Here is a 20,408-nt window from a genome sequence, read left to right on the forward strand (position 1 = left end):
CAGCCATTTGGAGCCATACCGAGTTAAGTGCGAGACACTGAAGACGGCCTTACTGTTGAAGTCGAAATACGTATTTATATTGATACAATCCAGTAGTGGAGTTTAATTGGAATATTACTAAGTCGTCTTATGACATGTACGTTTTCAGTAGTAAATAATTATAAATCAAAATGTCAATACATCAAATATGGAGCATTACCTCTTCCTTGACTAAATGGACAAAGAAAATTGTAAATTCATCATGAACCTGCTGAGATATCCACATTCAAAGTCTACCATATTTTCGTGACGCTTTTCGATTTTTTTTGCTATCGTGAAGTGTACCGCAGTATGGAAAACATAGACATATTCCCACGTCCCAAGTGGTTCATAGTACAAATGATATTGAAAAATGTTTTATTGATTTATTCAAATAAATAAAGCTATACACCTGGCACAGCATACCTACAATAAATCATGTATCCCACTAGTCCGACGAACGCACACTGAATTGTTTTGTTTATCCAATAAAGACGGAAGAGTTTCTTCCTAGCTGCTGGAATCGTCTCATCCTTCTCTTTGAATAGGTATCGGCGTCCGCCAAGAATACAGATGGTGTAGTACGCCATCAAACCGTCCTTCAAGTAACTGATATTAAATGATTCCCTAAAAAAGAAAACAATTAAAATGCCTTCAATCTACAAAGGAAAGCATAGTTATTCGTAGGAAAACTATTGGTGGAGAATTAGAATCTGATTGCCTTCTTCTTCTTCTTCTTATTGGCATTACATCCCCACACTGGGACAGGGCCGCCTCACAGCTTAGTGTTCATTAAGCACTTCCACAGTTATTAACTGCGAGGTTTCGAAGCCAGAATACCATTTTTGCATTCGCATATCATGAGGCTAACACGATCATAATTTTATGTCCAAGGAAGTCGAGACAATTTCCAATCCGAACCTCAGCATGGTCTTGCTTTGTAGCCGTGCGTCTTACCGCACGGCTAAGGAGGGCCCCATCTGATTGCCTTACGTACATGGAATAGCTTATGCGAGCCTAATTCGTGAAGTTGGAGAAAAGTTTTTGTTTCAACCACTAATAGTTCTTCAGAGGATTGGGGCCACGTTTAACTTGCAGTCTGACAGTTAGAACCGTGGGGGACCGAAACCCGCACAGCACCAAAATCCGTCCACCTCATGAGGTATCAATAAATAAAAAGGGGTTAAAGGTATTCTTATACTGTTCATATACTTGACAGTAAACTTTGGTCATTGAAATGGAAAGTAAGGCTTTGAAAAAACAAAAAAAAAACATCAAACAAATCGCCACCCACCATACGCGGAGTTTATGCCCCCATTTTTTTTTATTAAATTGCTTTGATCCCTTGATTCGAAATCCATCCACGGTGGACGCATTTCGATTCAAGGGTAGCTAACATAATTCAATATTTTATCATTATTTTCGAAGTTTTTAATGTGCCAAAAGTACAAGCCTTAATGATCCTGTATCAATGACAAATTTTTCATTTGCATTTGATTTCTATTCTCTAGTGGCTTTTTCATATACTAAGGTGGATTTCGATGCCCCACTAATGAGCTTTCAGTCGAATAAATAAACGGAAAAATAAAATCTTACTTGTCCTGTTCAAGCAAATCCAGATCGAGGCTTCGAAAATTGTCGGTCTTGAACACCCACTCGTTATCTATAAAGTATTCGAGCGCAATTGTTGCATCGAAAATTCGTCGCTGCAGTCGTAACAGCCTGTAAAATAGTAACACATTGCTTAACCGATAACAAGCATTATCTCGAAAAAATGAATCAACTCACATTGGTTTTCGGCCACTTAGACTGAGAAATGCATCCGCCATGATTGATGGTAATAATTGACAGATAAAGAAAAAGATATAGAACAGGAACATATTACTGAGATTCATTCCACCCGGCACCCACATCATTTGCGTTGTAGGTACTCTAAAGTAAATGTCCTCGCCGTCAGTCAACAGGAATTTGTAGGTGGCCGTCTTGTGCACTTCAGCAGCACTGTTGTAGATTACCATATCCGATTGGGAACTATTGGCGCATTTCCATGCCGCAACTATGATGGCCTTGATGCTCACATCTACCGGGATGCAGTTGATATGTTTGTCCACATTTATGCATCCGGTTCGCATAACTCCTGTGCCCATGCCGGCTAACAACCCGACCGGACCATTGAAGTTGTCGATCCACCCCGGAACCGGCTCCTTTTCCGCGTTCGTAACGATTGAGGGCCGAAAAATGACCAATGGTATTTCCTGCTGGTAGTCGTAGCAAATTTGCTCCGCCAAGCCTTTCGTGAAAGTGTACGTGTTGGGCGAGAAACCGGTCAGTCTGAAATTAAGTTTGATTGTTAGTATTTTGGTCAAACTTGAAATAATGAGTTGATGTTATGGAACGGACTCTCTTGCCGACGAAGAAGAGACATTCGCCACCTCTGCGATATCTCACCACGCTTAAGCGGAGCGAAGATGAATGCAACGATGCTTGTGAAAGACGCAACTAGTCAGCTACTGATCGACCCAACTGACCTGCGTAAATGCTGGTTCGAGCACTTCGTACAACTTGTTCAACTTGTGTACCGTTATCAAAATCGTATGCAAAATTATCCTAGTCCGGATTCAGGAGAAGATTGATATGACACTCCGGCGGCAGCAGGCCGGATTCCGTGCTAGAATATTCTGTGTGGACCGTATTTTTAAATACTATGTTAAGAATATGCTTCCAAACTCAAATCTAGAGTCTTGAGGTACGAAAGCCTCCATTTGAGAGGTATGAAGGTTTTTTTTTCGAAAAGCTTAGTTGCTTCGTTGCAATAGAATAAGAATCATCCTTCTATGCTTCTTAAAAGCCTGCTACCAAGATGCACGAAAGCCTCCTTTCAAGAGGATCGAAAGGGCTCTTTAATGAGGCTCGGAAGTCTTCTTTCAAGAGGATCGAAAGCTTCGTTTCAAAAGGCTCAGAATTCTAATTTCAAGAGGCTTTTTTATATAGAGGGATGAAGGCAAATCTGCATACAGACACATGGAATTATCACTCAGGGAGTGGGGTTGGCGCGGAAAGCAGAAGGCCAGCCCGCCGGACCCACTAAACCCACCCAAGCAACAGAATGGTTACTTGAGTTACCCTCTCTACTAATACCCTGGGTTCCCCAGGAACTCCCTCCCAGCATTACTTATGGGGGATAGGCAGTACTTAAGGTCACTCCTGACGGAATCCAAGTTTCAAAGTGCTCGCGTTTTCGGGGGCACACCACTCGATACGGAGGCGGCGCATAACTGTCATTTTTGTTGATTTAGCTTTGCTGCGTCGCAGCATGCGTGAAATAATAAAAATGACAGTTGTGCGTTGCTTCCGTATCGAATGGTGTGCCCCCGAAAACGCGAGCACTTTGAAACATGGATTCCGTCAGGAGTGACCTTAATGTACTCGCTCATTCACGCTCACACAGGTACTCATCCCGTATGAGTCTTATTTGGGTGCTCTCTTTAACACACCCTGACACTCTTTCTGACGCACCATATGAGTCTTACTTGGATGCTCACCACTGACATACCATGTGAGACTAACTCGGATGCTCACCCTACCACCTGATTCACGCTCTAGCACACAAATCTGAGACTTTGGGTGCTCACCAGGGAATCAATATTCGGGCAACGCCTAAAAATATACTCTTTGTCATCAACAGAGTTTGTTACTGACAAACGCACCTAGCGACAAACCTTTATGTTTATCCGAACCTGAATCATTTGCCTTGCATGCTCTTATATTTCCGAAAATACGATGCTAATTTTGTAATCATTGTTCAATTCTCGAATATTTCCATAAAAGCAGAAACTATGATAGCATAAAACCGAAATTTGCTCTAGAAATAATGCAAAATAACGGGTTGAAAAGTTAGCAACAAGATCGTCTTCTTTTTTATTGCTGACATAATTTTTCGGATCTTTGTCATTATTATCTCCAACAAAAACAAAGCTTTGTCGTTGGTTAACTTTTGTCACTTGTTTCGCACGCGCATTCCAGAAAAATTGATTCCATGGTGCTCACTCTAGCACACTCCTCCTGACACACGCTCTGAAACACCATGTGGGACTTACTTAGGTTCTCACTTCTGACATGCCATGCGAGTCTGACTTGGGTGCTCACCTCTAACATGCCACGCGAGACTCACTGCTCACTCTACTCACCTCTGCCATGCCTCGAGGTATCGATAGGGATAGGTACCAACAGTTCTACGCTACGACCCTTCTACTTCGGCATATGCAGTCCACACTAACACCTATGCGGTCACTCTTCTACCATGCCAGCCATGTTACTGCGGTTGCCACCCGCTGGGACACTCTTACCTCGACATGTGCAAACGTCTCATTCATTTCCCCGCGCTTAGCCTGTTTTCGCTCTAACTAACCAATCACAAGTTAGTCATGCTTGTCGACTGCTCAACTGCTGCTCGGCGCACCAGATTCTCTGCAAGCTGCAGGCAATCTGAGTGTTTGCAGTCGAAACTGCGTTCCACTTCTCCACCGCTTGGCACATCCTCTGGATAAGGGTATCCGGGGTTGTGTCCCAACCGCAAACGTCTAGCATAGCTCTTCTTTCGACGTCGAAACGAGGACATACGAACAGTATGTGCTCTGCAGTTTCGTCAACACCTGGGCAGTCAGGGCAGACGCGTGCCCAAACCTGTGGAGGTACTGCCGGAAGCAGCCATGGCCTGACAGGAATTGTGTCAGATGGAAGTGAACTTCCCCATGGGGTCTCTCCACCCAGCTCGATATGTTAGGACCCATCTACCTTTAGAAGAGTTATCCCACTCGGGCTGCCATCTGGCAACCGAAGTCACCCTGATGCGTTCGCGGGTTCCTCTGTTGCCACGTAGCTCGAAACACTTCTCGTCTTCCCGGATGACCAGCCCGACTGGCATCATGCTCGCAATCACGCAAGCTGCATCGTGTGATATCGTGCGGTAGGCAGATATCACTCTGAGACACATTAAGCGGTACGTGCTCTCCAGCTTCCGCAGGTAACTGGTTACCCCCAGAGCTTTCACCCAGGACGGGCCGCCGTACCTAAGAATAGATACGGCAACGCCTGCCAGTACCCTACGTCTACTGGCACACACCTTGGGACTGTTAGACAACATCGTCGATAATGCCGCAACAGCAGTCGAAGCCCTCTTGCACGCGTAGTCGACATGGCTGGCGAAGGTCAGCTTGTCGTCTATTACGACCCCAAGGAGCTTCAAACTCCGCTTTGATGCGATCGCGACTTCACCCACGTGAATCACTGCATGTTGAACCGACTTGCGGTTGTTGACGCTAACCACCTCCGTCTTATGTTGAGCGAGCCACAGGCCTCTAGCGCTCATCCAATCCTTCACCGTGCTGATCGAGTGTGCTGCGGTCAGTTCTACCTCGGGAATTAACACCCCGTAGACCTCCAAGGTTACGTCATCTGCGAAATCGACGATCTTAACACCAGTAGGGAACTTTAGTTTCAGAATCCCGTCATACATAAGGCTCCATAGTACCGGGCTCAATATTGAACCTTGCGAAACTCCTGCGGTAATAGGTACGCTTCTCTGACCGGCATCGGTCTCGTATAATAGTACACGGTTCTGGACCTATCCGGGGACGGTTCAGGGGGTGAAGAACTCCCTTTGGTCTTGGCCATCACTATCCTGTAGGCGTCACCCCACGGATTCGCGTTGGCTCCTTCGCAAGGGTTGTCGAAACACGCTCTCTTACTGCTCTTGATGGCCTTGTTAAAGGCCAGTTTAGCAGATCGAAACACTTCACGGCGGTCCACTCTTTCATTCTCGGTGCGGGCACGTTGCATCCTTCGTTTAGCATTGAGGCAGGTTGATCGAAGGGCCGCAATCTCGTGACTCCACCAGTATACCGGGCGTCTGCCATTTCTTGGCATGGTGGCGCCATACGCGCGTTATAGGACAGCTACCAACGCATCCCTGCTTAGACCTTCAGTGTTAGCTTCCAGTCCCAGGGACGCGGTGAAAACTTCGTTATCGAAGTGATTGGTTCTCCACCTGACAGGGATCCCCGGACCTCGGATGTTGCACGCCATAGTTGATCTTAAAGCGAATTGCTAGATGATCACTATGGGTGTAACCATCCAGTCCAAGCCTAGTGCCAGACCAGGACTGGCAAATGTTACATAAATCCATGACTCGATTCCGTTCCTTCTGAACGTCCTAGTGGAACCATCATTGACTAGCACTGCGTCGAGCTTCGCTAGCACCTCTAGTAACGCTTGACCCCTTCGATTGGTGCAGCGGCTGCCCCACTCCACTGTCCAAGCGTTAAAATCTCCTGCTATGACGACCGGCTTACGACCCACTAGGTCAGACGATAGCCTATCTATCATCTGATTGAACTGTTCTAATGGCCACCTTGGTGGGGCATAGCAGCTACAATAGAACACACCATTGATCTTAGCTATCGCGACACCCTCAGCAGAGGAGTGTACCACCTCTTGGATCGGGTACCGTCCCGTCGTGCAAATAGCCGCCATCCTAGACCCGTCCGCCACCCAATTGCCGTTATCGACAGGGACGTTGTACGGGTCGGACAGGAGGGCGACATCAGTCCTCGACTCCGAGACCGACTGCCACAACAGCTGCTGGGCAGTTGCACAGTGGTTAAGATTCAGCTGTGTTACTTGCACGGCTTATTCTTATTTTTCTCTCCGATGACACGAATACCCACCCATAACGTGGTTACAGGCTTGCTTTTTGCTGGCGCAGATAAGGCACTTTGGTGCCTTATCACATTCATGCGCCTTGTGCCCTTCCTCACCACAACGACGACACAGATTGCTACGGTCCGGGCCTTTACAGTTGTAGGACTTATGTCCCAACTCTAAGCACCGACAGCACCTGTCCATTGAAGGCGGCTGGAGTTTGCTCATTGGGCTTTGCTTTGGCCTCCGCAACCGGTAACCTAAGGTAGGCTACCTGTGTGCCAAAGGGACCGCCTCTTAGGCGTACAGAGATCTTGTCGACCTCTGTACCGCACTGGTCTCTGACGGCAGAGACGACGTCGTCCGCGTTCGTGACCTCGTCCAGTTGCTTGACTACTTTCAAGAGGCTCAGAGCCCTAGTGGCACAGTTCAGATCGATTTGACTGCAGCAACTCCAATGTGACTGGATTTGGTCGCATGGGATTCACAGTGACTAGTATGTGACAAGTGTGCTACTCGGGAGGCATCCCTTAAAAAAGGCGTCTTTTTCAAGACGCATGAAAGCCTCCTTCCAAGAGGCTCGGAAGGTTCCTTTCAAGAGCCTCGGAAATTTCCCTTCAAGAGGCTCGGAATTCTTCTTTCAATGAGGCTTCGAAGTATACTTCCAAGAGACACAGAAGCATCCTTTCAAGATGCTCAGAAGTTTCCTTCTGGATGGGAAAATCCTGGAAATTTCCTTTATCAGTTCCTGTAAATTTCTGTAGGATGTTTACATATGTCCTGCAGGAATACGCTCATCTAATCTTTTTTAATAAAATTACATCCCCCATTTGAAAACTGTAGTATCGCAGCTTGGTGTTCATTCGACGCGGAATCCTTCCTAATTTTTCTCTAATGAAAATTGGCCCAATCGGCCATTGCGTTCCGGAAAAAAAATTGGAAAAAAATACAAAATCGAAAAAAAAACTTTTACAATTGGAGGGGATGCTTGTTGATACGTTGAGCTTCAAAAATCATCTCAACTACGCCCGTAAGCTCATCGAGGGTGATAGCGGGATTAGGGGTCGTTCAAAAATGATGTCACAAGTTTTAGGGGAAAGGGGGTCTAAGATTTTGTGACAGTACATGTACTAGGTATACAAAAAAGCATGACAGAGGGGGAAGGGGGTCTAGAAATCCAAAAAAGTAGTGGACGTCATATTTGAATCGCCCCTTATCGGATGACAGCGAACAGCTCTTGGGTGAGTTCCAGCAAGCGCAAGCTGCTGGCAAGCGTGGTGGTTTTAATACTGCGGTACGGAGCTCAAATCTAGGTGTCGACGCAAACTCTAACGACCGAAAGCTGGAGTGTACTCATTAGCTGATGCGGCATGTTTACTCGTGGGCATGATAGACCCATCGCCTAGTCTCAAGTGTGTCGGCATGAATTAGCATACCTCACAAGGAGAGCTAAATTTTGGCTTGGCCTTTTTAACAGGCCACGAATGCTTCAGGTGGTACCTGCTTAGGTTCGAAGGATCGATCCGCCGACTGTCCCCAATGTCCAGACGTGGCAGAAACGGCTGAGCACATTCCGTTCACATGTCCCCGGTCCGAAGCGGAGAAGAGAAGAGTGCGATGTTGGAGGCATGCGGAATGGACACTACCACCGATAATATCGTCGCGAGAATGTACCACAACGGAAGCGGAAAGCAGACCATGAGCATCACAGTACGCCGTCAAAGACGTCGATAATGAACGGGAACGCAAGCACCAGCTACCAACGTCGCAACTGTTGTCAGCTTACGACGAGCGCATAGCCACAGAACGTGGTGTCAGGTCCGGTAACGGGAGAGCTCCCGCTGTCGGGGAATTTCTCTCCGGAGTAGGATAGATCCGCCGTAGGGACTATCGTAATAGCCTTCCACCGGGGCTATCTGAGTAGATTGCGAATACGCTGAGAGCTAAATGGCTCAAAAATTCAGAAGGGTTGTGTACAAGACACGACCGCCCAACGTAAACTACGAATAACCTTTTGGTGCAATGATAAATTTAGCGTCATGTAAATACTAGTTTGTTAAACGCTACAGAATCTACTGTTGCAGTTTTCTTCTATTCAATAAAGAATGCGCCTCTTTGTTAATCGGTATGGGTGCAAATATTAGTTCGTCTTGGGTGAATTTTCTATTGTAAATCATCACAATCGTATGCATTTCGAATCACTAATAGCACGTATCCAAACGCAGAATCTTGCTAGAACATTTTACTAGACGCCAAAAATTTCCCGGTCAGACTAAAAATTTTCTTCCCAATGTAATGATGGTCCTCAAAAGAACCGATTTATCGGATTTATCATCAATGTCTCCAATCACCATTATCAGTAACTACCGTAGACGTCACCTACACGGAGCACTCCAAGCGCAGAATGGTCACCGCCATGGATGTCCATGGGGCGAATGCTGTACGGCTTCGAGGATTGAGTGCGCAAGTTCCACCACCCAACAATAATCCAAAGTTTTTTAGGGCCACCGACCACGTACCAAAGAAGAAAGGGGAGAAAGAGATGGGGGGAGGCAGATGACAGCTGTCGATTTATTGATGTTTTTTAACATATAGTGAAGAAATTTGTCTGCAGCTACCTGCTCAGACCGATAATGGCATCAGATTCCACTACCGACGCCAAGCGATTATGTTTGGTACTTAAATAAAAGTTCGTCTCTGGTGAATTTTCTATTGTTAATGATCCCAATGATATGCACTTTGAATCACCAACAGCACATATCCAAACTCATAATTTTGACATTTCACAGGACGCCAAAAATTTGAATCCTTTTAGACTAACAACTTCCTTCCCAATGCAATGATGGTCCTCAAAAGAACCAATTTATTTTCAATGTCTCTATTTACTCAGGTAACACAAGATCTTATATGATGTCACATAAGAAGCTTAAGTGGAGGCGATATAAGTACTTCCCCATAAAAGACGTATGTATATCGCTTCCACTTAACACCAGCGTTGCCAGATTTACGGAAATTTCCGTAGATCTACGGAATTGAATGCTTTCTACGGATCTACGGATCCGTAGATAAAATCTACGGAAATTTGAAAATTTCTGCGGAAATCTACAGATTCTTTATCTCAGTTTTAATTTTCATCGGTGATTCATAGGGGCTTTGTCTCATATCAATCTTTTAAGATTTTATGGTGTCTTGCCCCTACGAGACATTCACATCGTGTGTTGCTTAAAGTAAGTTTTCCTTCTTGTTCAACGTATAAGTATATGACAATAGACATTTCAAAATCCCTGGCGTTTGTCTTGGATTTTCTTCAAGCATTTATACTGATACACCAGGATTTTTTTAAAGAATCTACTAGAAAATTGCTAAGAGTTTCAAGCTGGAATTTCTCCAGAAATTCGTTTTATAGATTTCCTCCAGAAATTCTCACATAAATTTCTACTGGAGGAATCATCGGAGTAATTGCTGTAAGAACAACCGGAAAAATTCTTCGAAGAACTCTCGTGGAAGAACTATTCTGGAAATCATGGGAGGAGGTTTTATGGAAACTCCCAGAAATATTTCTGAAAAATTTAAGGAATTACGGGCACTACCGGAGGAATTCTTGAAACGTTTTCTGTACTCAAGGATTGCTGGAAGAACTCTGGGAACATCTCCAGAGAAGTTTTTGAAATACGAAATAATCTGCGTGATTTCTGGAGGAATTCACAAAATAGTTTTTAGATGAACTCGCATAATAACTTCTTGGGGACTCAGGGAAGAACTTACGTAACAAATAATAAAGAAATTGGGGAATTGTTGGAAGATCTCCTAAAAGGATTCATGCATGAACTCTCAGAATGGTTTCCATTAAAACTCCCTGAGTTATTTGCAGAAAAGAAAAAAACTGGAATTCTTCCCAAAAACAAATCCTTGAATATTACACAAACATTACAAATGCTCTTCGCACATTTTAGTATCCAGCAAAATCAACTGTACTGTAAATCCAGTGAATATAATTGTATGTATTCGTCGGTGAGCATTTGTTCATGTTGTGATTTAAGCTAAAATATATTCTCTGGCTCTGACTTTCTACGTGCGTTTCTTGATACATTTTTAGGATAGAACATATAGATACCAGATGGTCAAATATTCAGTTGAAATTTTATTAATTTGAAACTGGTTTTTCGCATACTGAGATAAAAGCCAATGAAGTTCCAAATCGATTTTTTCTTTTCAAACTTAAAAAAATCACAATCATACTACGCAGTGGCGTAGCCACGGGGGTGGTTTTGGGTATAAAACCCCCCCCAGGGACAAAATTTTTGGAAAAAATTTTTTTTTTCGAAAAAAAAAAATGTTCAGAAAACCCCCCCAGACCAATTTTCTGGCTACGCCACTGATACTACGATTTTGTTAAAATTTGAACAAGTTCCTCTTTAATAAATTACTGTTGAGCAATTTAGATCAATGGAAAAATAATTAAATTTTGAACAATCAGCTTATGTAAATTCCTAATGAGACTGGTATGCGGGTAAATTCAATATCTAAATTAAATATGTTAGTTTGCTATTTCGTTACATTTTTTTTGAGCAAAATCTCATATTTCATCATGTTATTAAAAAGATCCATAAAATGAAATGCTGTTTATGGAATTAACTTTTAAACACTTAAATGGAACTGATATGCAAGTACCAGCAGACATATCCACTTTGTTCGACAGATGAGGGACCGAAAAGATTATGAAACTTATTGTTTGCTGGTTTTCTGTATTCAGATTAACAAAATCTGTAATGTTTATTTTATTCGGTACTTCCTAGCAAATTTGTTTGCTGGTTCACAAAATAAAATTATGGAGTGTGGTGTATTTTTTTGTTTCCTCGAATCATCTCATAAAATTTGAAGTGAGTACAGTGGGGTTGCTTTAGATTTTATCAATTTATCGGAACAACTTAATTTAATTCATTTTTCTTAACTCACTTCATTTTTTAACTGGAACTGAAAGGTTTGTGGTTGATCACCGGAATTGGGCCATCCAAAATATTGAAGCAAATCTACGGAATTGATGTTGAAACAATCTGGCATCGCTGCTTAACACCTTATGTTACATCTTATATGATTTGGTGTTGGCTAGGCAATAACTATTAGCAATCACCGCAGCTCCAACATCGATGACGCCACAAACGCCTATCCGCCCGACGATTGCTTCCTATGCTGGCTCACAGTCACACCATCGTGTCCGGTCTCTGTGAATGCTCGAACGGAAATGAAACGCGCGCCCGAAACACGGGTCTTTTTAAGCATAGAGAAAATGAAGAAGTGGGCTCCGCCCTTAAAATAAATGAAATGTGCACCGTTATTTCTAAAGGGGCGGGGCTAATGGTTTTACTTTATTGTTTACAAGAGAGCTGCTGTCTCGCACGTGCACTCAAGGATGTTATCGATCATTTAGTAATCTGCCTTCGGTCATTTAGTAGTTTGTCAATAACTCATTCCAGAGGCATAATTTCAAAACGTGTTGTATGGTGGACTTTTAGTGCGAAGGTTTTTCTACAACTCTCCTTAACAGGTCGATGTTCGAATTCCACTATTAAAGGAGCTACGGTGCTAGTTGCTATACTTATACTAAGTGATAACAAAATATGCAATCATTTAGTCTAAGTTACTGCTACTAGCGCTATAGCTCCGTTATTAGTGAAATTCAAACAACGAACTGTTAGGCAGAGTTGTAGATAAACCTTTGCACTAGAAGTCCACCATACAACACATTTTGAAATTTAGCCTCTGAAATGGGTTATTGACAAACCACTAAATAATCGAAGGCAGATTACTAAATGATCGATAACAACCTTGCGCACTATTTCGGTTCAGAAACACATCCACCCATCCACCACCATTACAATAACCGGTCCTAGCAAGGGACACGACAAAGGAGGGGCCAAGCATATTTCCAAACTCATCTACTAGGAAACTTGCGGTATGCTGAATTTTGTTCCTGATAAATATTGTACGGGACGCTGTCACCTATACGGAGCACTCCAAGCGCAGAATGGTCACCGTCATGGATGTTGTCTACGCACTGAAATGCTAGGGTCGCATGCTGTACGGCTCCGGAGGTGAAGCGCGTCCGTCCACACCGACAATAATCCAACGGCCCTTTTCAGGGCTACCGAAAACGTTCCCAAGAGAGAAGGAGGTTGATCGAGAGAAAAAGAGGGAGAGAGATGTTAGCCTTACGTTTATCGTGGTTTTTAGCATAAAAGTGAACAAATTTTCTGCAGCTACCACCTGCCGATGAGCGCCACTCGAACCGATACCAGGGCAGAAGCCACGAATAGAATTGCAAAACATGATATGGAATTGATTGATATGAGAGTAGACCTGTGCGCCGCCGCGCCACGCCGCCGCCGCCGACACTTGTTGACGTACGCCGACGCCGGTCAAGGTGTCGGCGGCGCGCCATACGCCGATTGGCTCCACGCCGCCGAATTTCGTATTTCACGCCGATGATTGGCCAACACAAAAATCACAGTATGTAGTGCGTTTGCGTCTACCGGACCAAGGCAACCTATCAGGCATTGATTAAATAGCTGTTATACCTTTAGCAGATTTATTTTTATCTCTGGCACTTTTACCGGCATTGGCGTGTTAAATGCTAGGTCATCCAAGAACTTCTTGGCAACAGACCTCCAAATCTACGAGCGTAGCGATGAACTCCTAATTTCATATATAACTTCATGTGGAATAACTTCATTCTGGTCGCATTGGTGGTTCATCATCTTTTTAAAGGTTTGAATGTTACATATCTTAATTGGTCTAGTGCTTATATTTGCGCCTACAAGTCAACACTATAACAGTTGGATCAGGTAGGATTTTTTAAACTTCCCTGAGCATGGAGTATCATTGTGATAGCCTCGTGATATGCGAATTCAAAATGGTAATTTGGCTTGAGCTGGAGCACGATGGGACACGTGACCCATCAAATTGAACATTTCCTTCACTCCTCCTTGTACTTCAATTGCCAGAATTGTTCCAAAAAACGGGTTTAATTTATTTTTATAAAAAAATTCCCAAAGACATTTCTTGGTTTTCCTGAAATAATGCCTAAAGGATATCCTGGAGGAAGTGCAGAAGGAATAATTGAAGAAAGTTCTTAGAGTTTTGAGGAATTTTTGGATTTATCCTCGTGGATGATTGCCTGGAGAAAATTCTGAAGGAATTCTTGGAGGAATGTCCAACAAAATTTTTAAAGAAATTTAAGAATGTCGGCAATTTCTTTAGGAGTTCTCTAGAAATTCGTACGGAGATATCCGAAATTTCGTCCTAGAATTTTGGAAGCAAAAGGCGGAGAAAATTCCGAAGGAAATACTAGACGAATATCTGAGGAAGAGTAGAGACACTTACGCGAAGATAGAAAGAATCTCCTTTCAACAGTGTAATCCAACAGACTAATAAATAAATACGCAATACTTTATTTTGATAAACAATACCCATATAAATTTCTGGGATTTCTTGAAATATTTCGAAGAAAGTCCTGGAGAAAATTCTGAAGGAATGAACCTGAAGAAATTGCTTAGAGTCTTGAGGAATTTCTGAATCCATCTTCGTAGTAATTTTTGGAGGATTTTCTGAAGGAATCCCTGGAGAAAATTTAGAAGGAATACTTGGAGGAATGTTCAAAAAAAATCTTGAAGGAATCTAAGAATGTCGGTAATTCATTTGGAAATTATATCTTATATCTGAAAATTCGTCTTGGAAGGAAATGGCGGAGGAAATTCCAAAAGAATTACTAGATAAATTTCCGAGGGAATGGAATGCCTTATGAAATACCTGGAAAAGTTTCAGAGGAATTGTTAAAATAATTTCCGAAGGAATTTTTTAAAAGTATGTGTGTATGTACAGTAGAGTGATTCAAATTTTGACGTTTTTGCTCCCCCATGCTTAAACGATTGCATTTGCCTTTTTAATGATCCTCCTAAATTTTTAGCTAGTTTTGACGTAATTTAAATGAGTATGCGCGGTTTGAAGTTTGTATGAAAATTACTATAAAAACATTAACTTTCATGAAGACCGTTCCCCAAGCTTCCCTTTAAGCTCTTAATACATATGGGTACATCGGCAACATAAGAAATTTTACAAGGAAACAGGCCGTCTTTGTTGCGATACGATTTGATGATCACAAGAAAAGCTATTAGGGAAATACTGAAACGTGGGAAATTCAATTTAACACGTAAAAGAATAACATCAATATCAATAATGAGCATTTTTGTTTTCTTCATAACTTTGCTTCCAAACGAGAAATCGCTTCGCAACAACAACTGCCTTTCAGCTTGAGAAGTATTCTGTGTAGGCAATGTGTTGATTATATTTAAATAGCTCATGGGCCACCACACGGAACGGTTTTCCACATAAGGGTCAGTTTTCACAGTAATTTCCATACAAACTTCAAATGACGTGTGCACAGTCAAATTACATCCAAAATTGCTAAAAATTTAGGAGGATTATTAAAATGGCAAATGCAATCGTTTAAGCATCGGGGAGCAAAAAAGTCAAAATTTGAATCACTCTAATGTACAGTTATCCATCATTCTGGCTTGAGTCTTGCTCTGCATACGGCTCCACCCAATATTACAGTCGAATTTAAAGACCATTCTGCTTTCAATGCACTGCTGTATGAAGGGCAAAATACGGAGGCGGCAGACCCGTAAGCAGAGACACTTACGCGAAGGCCGCGGGATCTCCTTTCAACAGTGTAATCCAACAGACTAATAAATAGATTCGCAATCCTTTTTGAGGTTTTCGAGGGTAACTTCTTTGAGGAATGACGCGTCAAATCCTTTACAACTGTGGGGAGTGTACCCATCTACATGGGTAGAAATTTTATTTCCAATTCCAAACAGATTTTTGAAGCAATTCCTGATGGAATTGTCAAGATCAATCTTATTTAGAAGAATTTTGTAAGAACATCCAGAAGAATTTCTTAAGATATTTCCTAATGTTCTAAGAAGTTCAGAAGCAATTCCTAAGGAAATTTCAAAGAAAAAGCTGGTTTCATTTGTGGACGTTTTTTGAAGGAATTCATGAAAAATTCCCGATGGAATTCCTGACAGAATTTTTGAAGGTATATTAGAATGAGTTTTTTGATGTCTTTCCGAAATAATTCCTGAATATATTTTCTTATTTAAGGTGTTTTCGAGAAAATCTGTAGAAATTTTCGATGGAACTCCTGCAGTAAATTCCCAAGAAATTCTTGAGAATATCCGAATATCCGCCATCTCGATATTTTGGTAGTTTTTCTTGGCATGTAGTCTTAATTCTAGAGTCAAAACTGAGTTTGTTTCACTACTGTCCAGATTTTCGAAGAAATTCTTATAGAAAATATTTAAATTTCAAAAGCTATTTGCTTGAAACATCCACTAAAAATCCTTCATTTAAAAATCTGTTCGAAAATCTTTTCAGGTTCTCTTTTGGTTATTCCTTCAAGAATTGAGTGGGAAATTCCTCCAGGAATTTCTTCGAAAATCCCTTTAGAAAAGCCACAGGAATTTATATGGATTCAGGATTTATGGATTTATATTCATGCAGGGATTCCGACAGAAAACCTTTTTATTTATTTTTCAGAAACTCATTTGGAACTTCCTCCAGGAAGTCCTTAGAAAATTCCTGCAGGAATATCTCCGGAACGAATCATAAGGAGGAATTTTTAAAGGAATTTTCGAAGAAACTCGTAAACAAATATTAAAAAAATGAATGAATTTACAAACAAAATTTCCGAAGATTTTCCAAAAGAATTTCAGAAGAGATTCCCGAAAGAGTTCTTAGAGGAATTTTAAAAGAAATTTGCGGAGATCTATAGGAATTTCTGAAAAAGTTGCTAAAGGAATTTCAGGGAGGAATGTTCGAAGGCATTCTTAAAGAAAATTTGGAAAAAATCCTGGAGAAAGTTCTAAATAAATTCCAGAGAGAAATTTCGAGAGAATACTAAAAATATCTTCCTAGAGTTTCAAAAGAAATTGTTGAGGAATTACTGGAAGAATTTTTTTTTTAGAAATTCCAAAAACAAATTCCTGAAAGGAATTTCTAAGAAAAAAAATCCTAAGTCTAACTCCAAAGGTTTTTTTCAAAAAGGATTTCCGATTGTATTCCTAAATCAGTGTCCCTAGGTATTCTATAGTCCTTGAAAGATTTTCCATTGGAATTTCCTAAGAAATTCTTAAAGGAATTTTCAAAGGAACTCCTAAAAAAGTTTTCCAATGAATTTCTAAAGAAATTCCCAAAAGACTCCGTAAAGGAATTTCCGAAGCAATCCCTAAAGTAATTTCTAAGGAAATTTCTGAAGGAACCTTTGAAGAAATTTAGGAACGAATTTGCGAAGAAATACCCAAATAAATTTTCAAGGGAATTCTTAGAAGTTTTGAAGGAATTCATTAGGGAACATCTTAATTAATGCTTAAAATTCCTTTTTCGAATTTTCTGAGGAATATATTGAGGAATTTCCGAACGAATTTATGGATTTGTATCCAAATTGCTTTCCAATGAACTTATGTGTTGTGATGCGACAATGTCCTAGTGGAGGATGTGATGTAAACTTTGCTCTGGACATACAAGCTACACCTATTAGGATGTTCACCCCATCAGTCTGATCAGCTAGTAATTCAAGACAAAATTTTCAAAACGACTTATCTGCTTTTGTAAACAAAGATTCAAACGACGATTTGACGAATCTGATACCTCTCCCACCCAAACTAACACCATCAATAGGTAGGTGAAGGTTTCCGCTACCTGTTAATGGTGTTGGTTTGCGTGGGAGTGCTATCAGATTCGTCAAATCGTCGTTTGAATCTTTGTTTACAAAAGCAGATAAGTCGTTTTGAAAATGTTGTCTTGAATTGTACAAAAAATAATAATAAAAGGCATCATCTGGTTTGCTGCGTGAAACTTTTTTTCTCAACTCAAAATTCTTCACGCCGATTCACGCCGCCGCCGAACATTGCTTACGGCGTGACGCCGCCGACGCCGCCGCCGCCGATGTAAAAATGGCCTTACGCCGCCGCCGTTCACAAATACTTCGGCGCACAGGTCTATATGAGAGATAAACCAACAGTAACAAGTATCGAAAATTTGCAGCGAAATATGATTTCTTATAAATAACATAACTTGATCTCTTCATGATATTTTAGTGCAAAAAATACTGATATTATGGTCTGATCTTTCATCTCTTATATCAATCATATCCATATCTAGCTTTGCTGTCTAATCAAGATTTGATATTATTGAGCTATTTTTGTTTGCTCGAGTACTAACGCAATGATTTCTTTACCGACGCCAAGCGATTACGTTTGGTACTTAGAAAGCAGTTCGTCTCGGGTCAATTTTCCCTTGATAATATTATATAATTTATCAATAATATGCCTTTTAAATCACTAACAGCACATATCCAAACTCAAATCATGCTAGAAACTTTTACTGGACTCCAAGAATTTTCCGGTCACTAGCGGTTGCTCTTTTGAAAAATCCTTTACGTCAAAAATATTTGCCGCGCTATCGTCTGTACCCATTCATCAGTATAAAGACCAATCTTTTCGCAAATTCAAACATCAAATTCAAACACAGCAAATCAAACCCTTCTCTTTGTATAGTAAATGGTCCTGACAAAGGACCGATTTTTTAAATTGTGCGCCTTTGCAATTACTAACAGCATGTTAGCAACGACTTAATTCGGTCCTTAATTTGGAAATTTTCATTTTGCACCCTGTATCCGAGGCTTCCCCATAGACGTAGTTTACGTCAAAAAGATGTGGTGATGAATGGCACAAGGAATAGATCTAAAAGGTTTTAATGCGCTTACTGAGACGTGGATCAACTATGGAGCCAAAAAGCTCAGAAGATAAACAGAACATCGAAGAAAGGCATCGTAAACCGTGTCGTTTTGGGAGGAGTACGTAAAGTATTGCATATCCCCCAGAAGTAATACTGAAAGGCAGTCCGTGGGGAATTATGGGTTGGATCCCAATGAGGGTTTAGGTAGGAGCAGTCACGGCTGGGAGATTCCCGCACTCTAATACACTGCCGAGTGGTAGCTTGGCAACTACTAAACACGTGTGCTGGGTTAGTGCATAGGTAAAGCATTACTCACTGTAAAATAAAACATAAGAAAATAAAACACGGAGTGTTTGAGTCGATCGGTATATGTAACATTGTCTTCAAGCCTTCTATAAAAAGTTCGTATTTGGTGTTACATTATAGCCTTTCGTTACAACTTTGTTGTACGAGAAAGGCGAAAAATTGAATGCAGAAAAAAACGTCTACCCACAAGCGCGATATACTTCCTTTCGCCCAACATATTTTATCACGAATTAGTAAGCAAATACCTATATAAATAATTCATCGATTAGCTTCAACACTTTGTAGGCTTATCCTCCTCTCTTAAGCCCCTCCCTTAACAACGATGGCAACTGGTGGATATAAATACTTGTTGTTAGCAGTAAGGACAGTAAATGTGAAAGTTCATTACTATTAATTACAAAAGGATCGTTTCAATCAGCAATAAACATTGAACACCCTTGTGTGGATGATCGATTCACTTACTTCTTCGACAGTGTTTCCATCACCTCCCCATCAATTTTCTCGGCCATCTCGATCGCCTTCTGCCAATTCATCTTGGCCGGGTAGATTTGCTCTTGGACTTCAAAAATCTCCGGATTACAGTAGGTCGTCGAAATGTGCACCAACGCCCGAAGGTTCTTCAATGTCTTGGCCCATTGAATGACCTCTCGCGTTCCACGGGTGTTGAGCAGTATTGCCTTCTGCAGAGGATCGTCGAAACGAACACTTGCTGCAGCGTGAAATACGAACTGCACATTTTGCATCCGTTTGAGGCTATACTCATCGAGCCCTAACTTCAACTGAGAACAATCACCGGTGATCGGAACTATCTTCTGGATGGCATCTGGTCTAGTCTGGCGTAAGACATCGAATAACTGCGAAAACAAAACAGTTTATCAACTTCAACACAACGGTAAAAGCGTCTCGAAGTCCTACCGGAATTTGCACCAAATCCTCAACACGCTCCTTGCCGATTTTCCCTTTCTTCTCACGCAGCAACACAAACACTTGTCCAATGTCCGGACATGATCGCAAAAGCTTTTCAATAAGCACCTTTCCCATGAAACCGGAACCACCGGTCACGAACACATCCACCCCGGCGAACGTTTCCGGAATGGTTTTCAACGGCTCCGACCGCATGACTTTTTCAAACATTCCAACTGCGACTAATTACGTGACACATGCCCGTAGAACGACTACGACAAGAAGCAAATGATAGCAAACGTTTTATAACTTCACGCGAAAGCGTAGCGTTCTTTCGGTACCGATTAAAGAATCGATTAGCGATTCAATTTATCGTAGGCCGATAACAATCGCCTTCCTATTATTGTACGGTGTTGACACTTTCTTTACTGCTGGTAATGGCTCATTAAAATTCATTGATTTTATGCTTATTAGGTGGACAAACTGTACAAGCACTACAATATAAAGAATGTGAATGTTAAGGTAATCATACCACGATGAAACTGCCTTTGCCGAAGTTCGTTGGATACGGCGGAGTTCACCGAACTGGGCACTAGAAAATACACATACATGACATCATCACAGTGCTGTTGTGTATTAGTCAAAACATTTTCCATATCATTGGACTGTGCCTAATTTGTAACTGT

At 41.6% G+C, this 20,408-nt stretch overlaps 1 protein-coding gene across 1 annotated transcript; it reads right to left on the minus strand.

Annotated features, from left to right (window-relative positions):
• Positions 1 to 342: 342 nt before the first annotated feature.
• Positions 343 to 20,185, minus strand: LOC134225489 (fatty acyl-CoA reductase wat-like). The gene is made up of 5 exons (XM_062705598.1): positions 19,735 to 20,185; positions 19,282 to 19,673; positions 1,807 to 2,349; positions 1,615 to 1,740; positions 343 to 645 (listed from the first exon to the last, which is right to left on the minus strand). Exons 1-5 carry the CDS (start codon positions 19,951 to 19,953, stop codon positions 423 to 425), a joined length of 1,503 nt encoding a protein of 500 aa, XP_062561582.1. The 5' UTR covers positions 19,954 to 20,185; the 3' UTR covers positions 343 to 422.
• Between the last annotated feature and the right edge of the window lie 223 nt (positions 20,186 to 20,408).

The sequence above is a fragment of the Armigeres subalbatus genome, chromosome 3 (assembly GCF_024139115.2).
Source record: "Armigeres subalbatus isolate Guangzhou_Male chromosome 3, GZ_Asu_2, whole genome shotgun sequence".
Taxonomy (NCBI): domain Eukaryota; kingdom Metazoa; phylum Arthropoda; class Insecta; order Diptera; family Culicidae; genus Armigeres; species Armigeres subalbatus.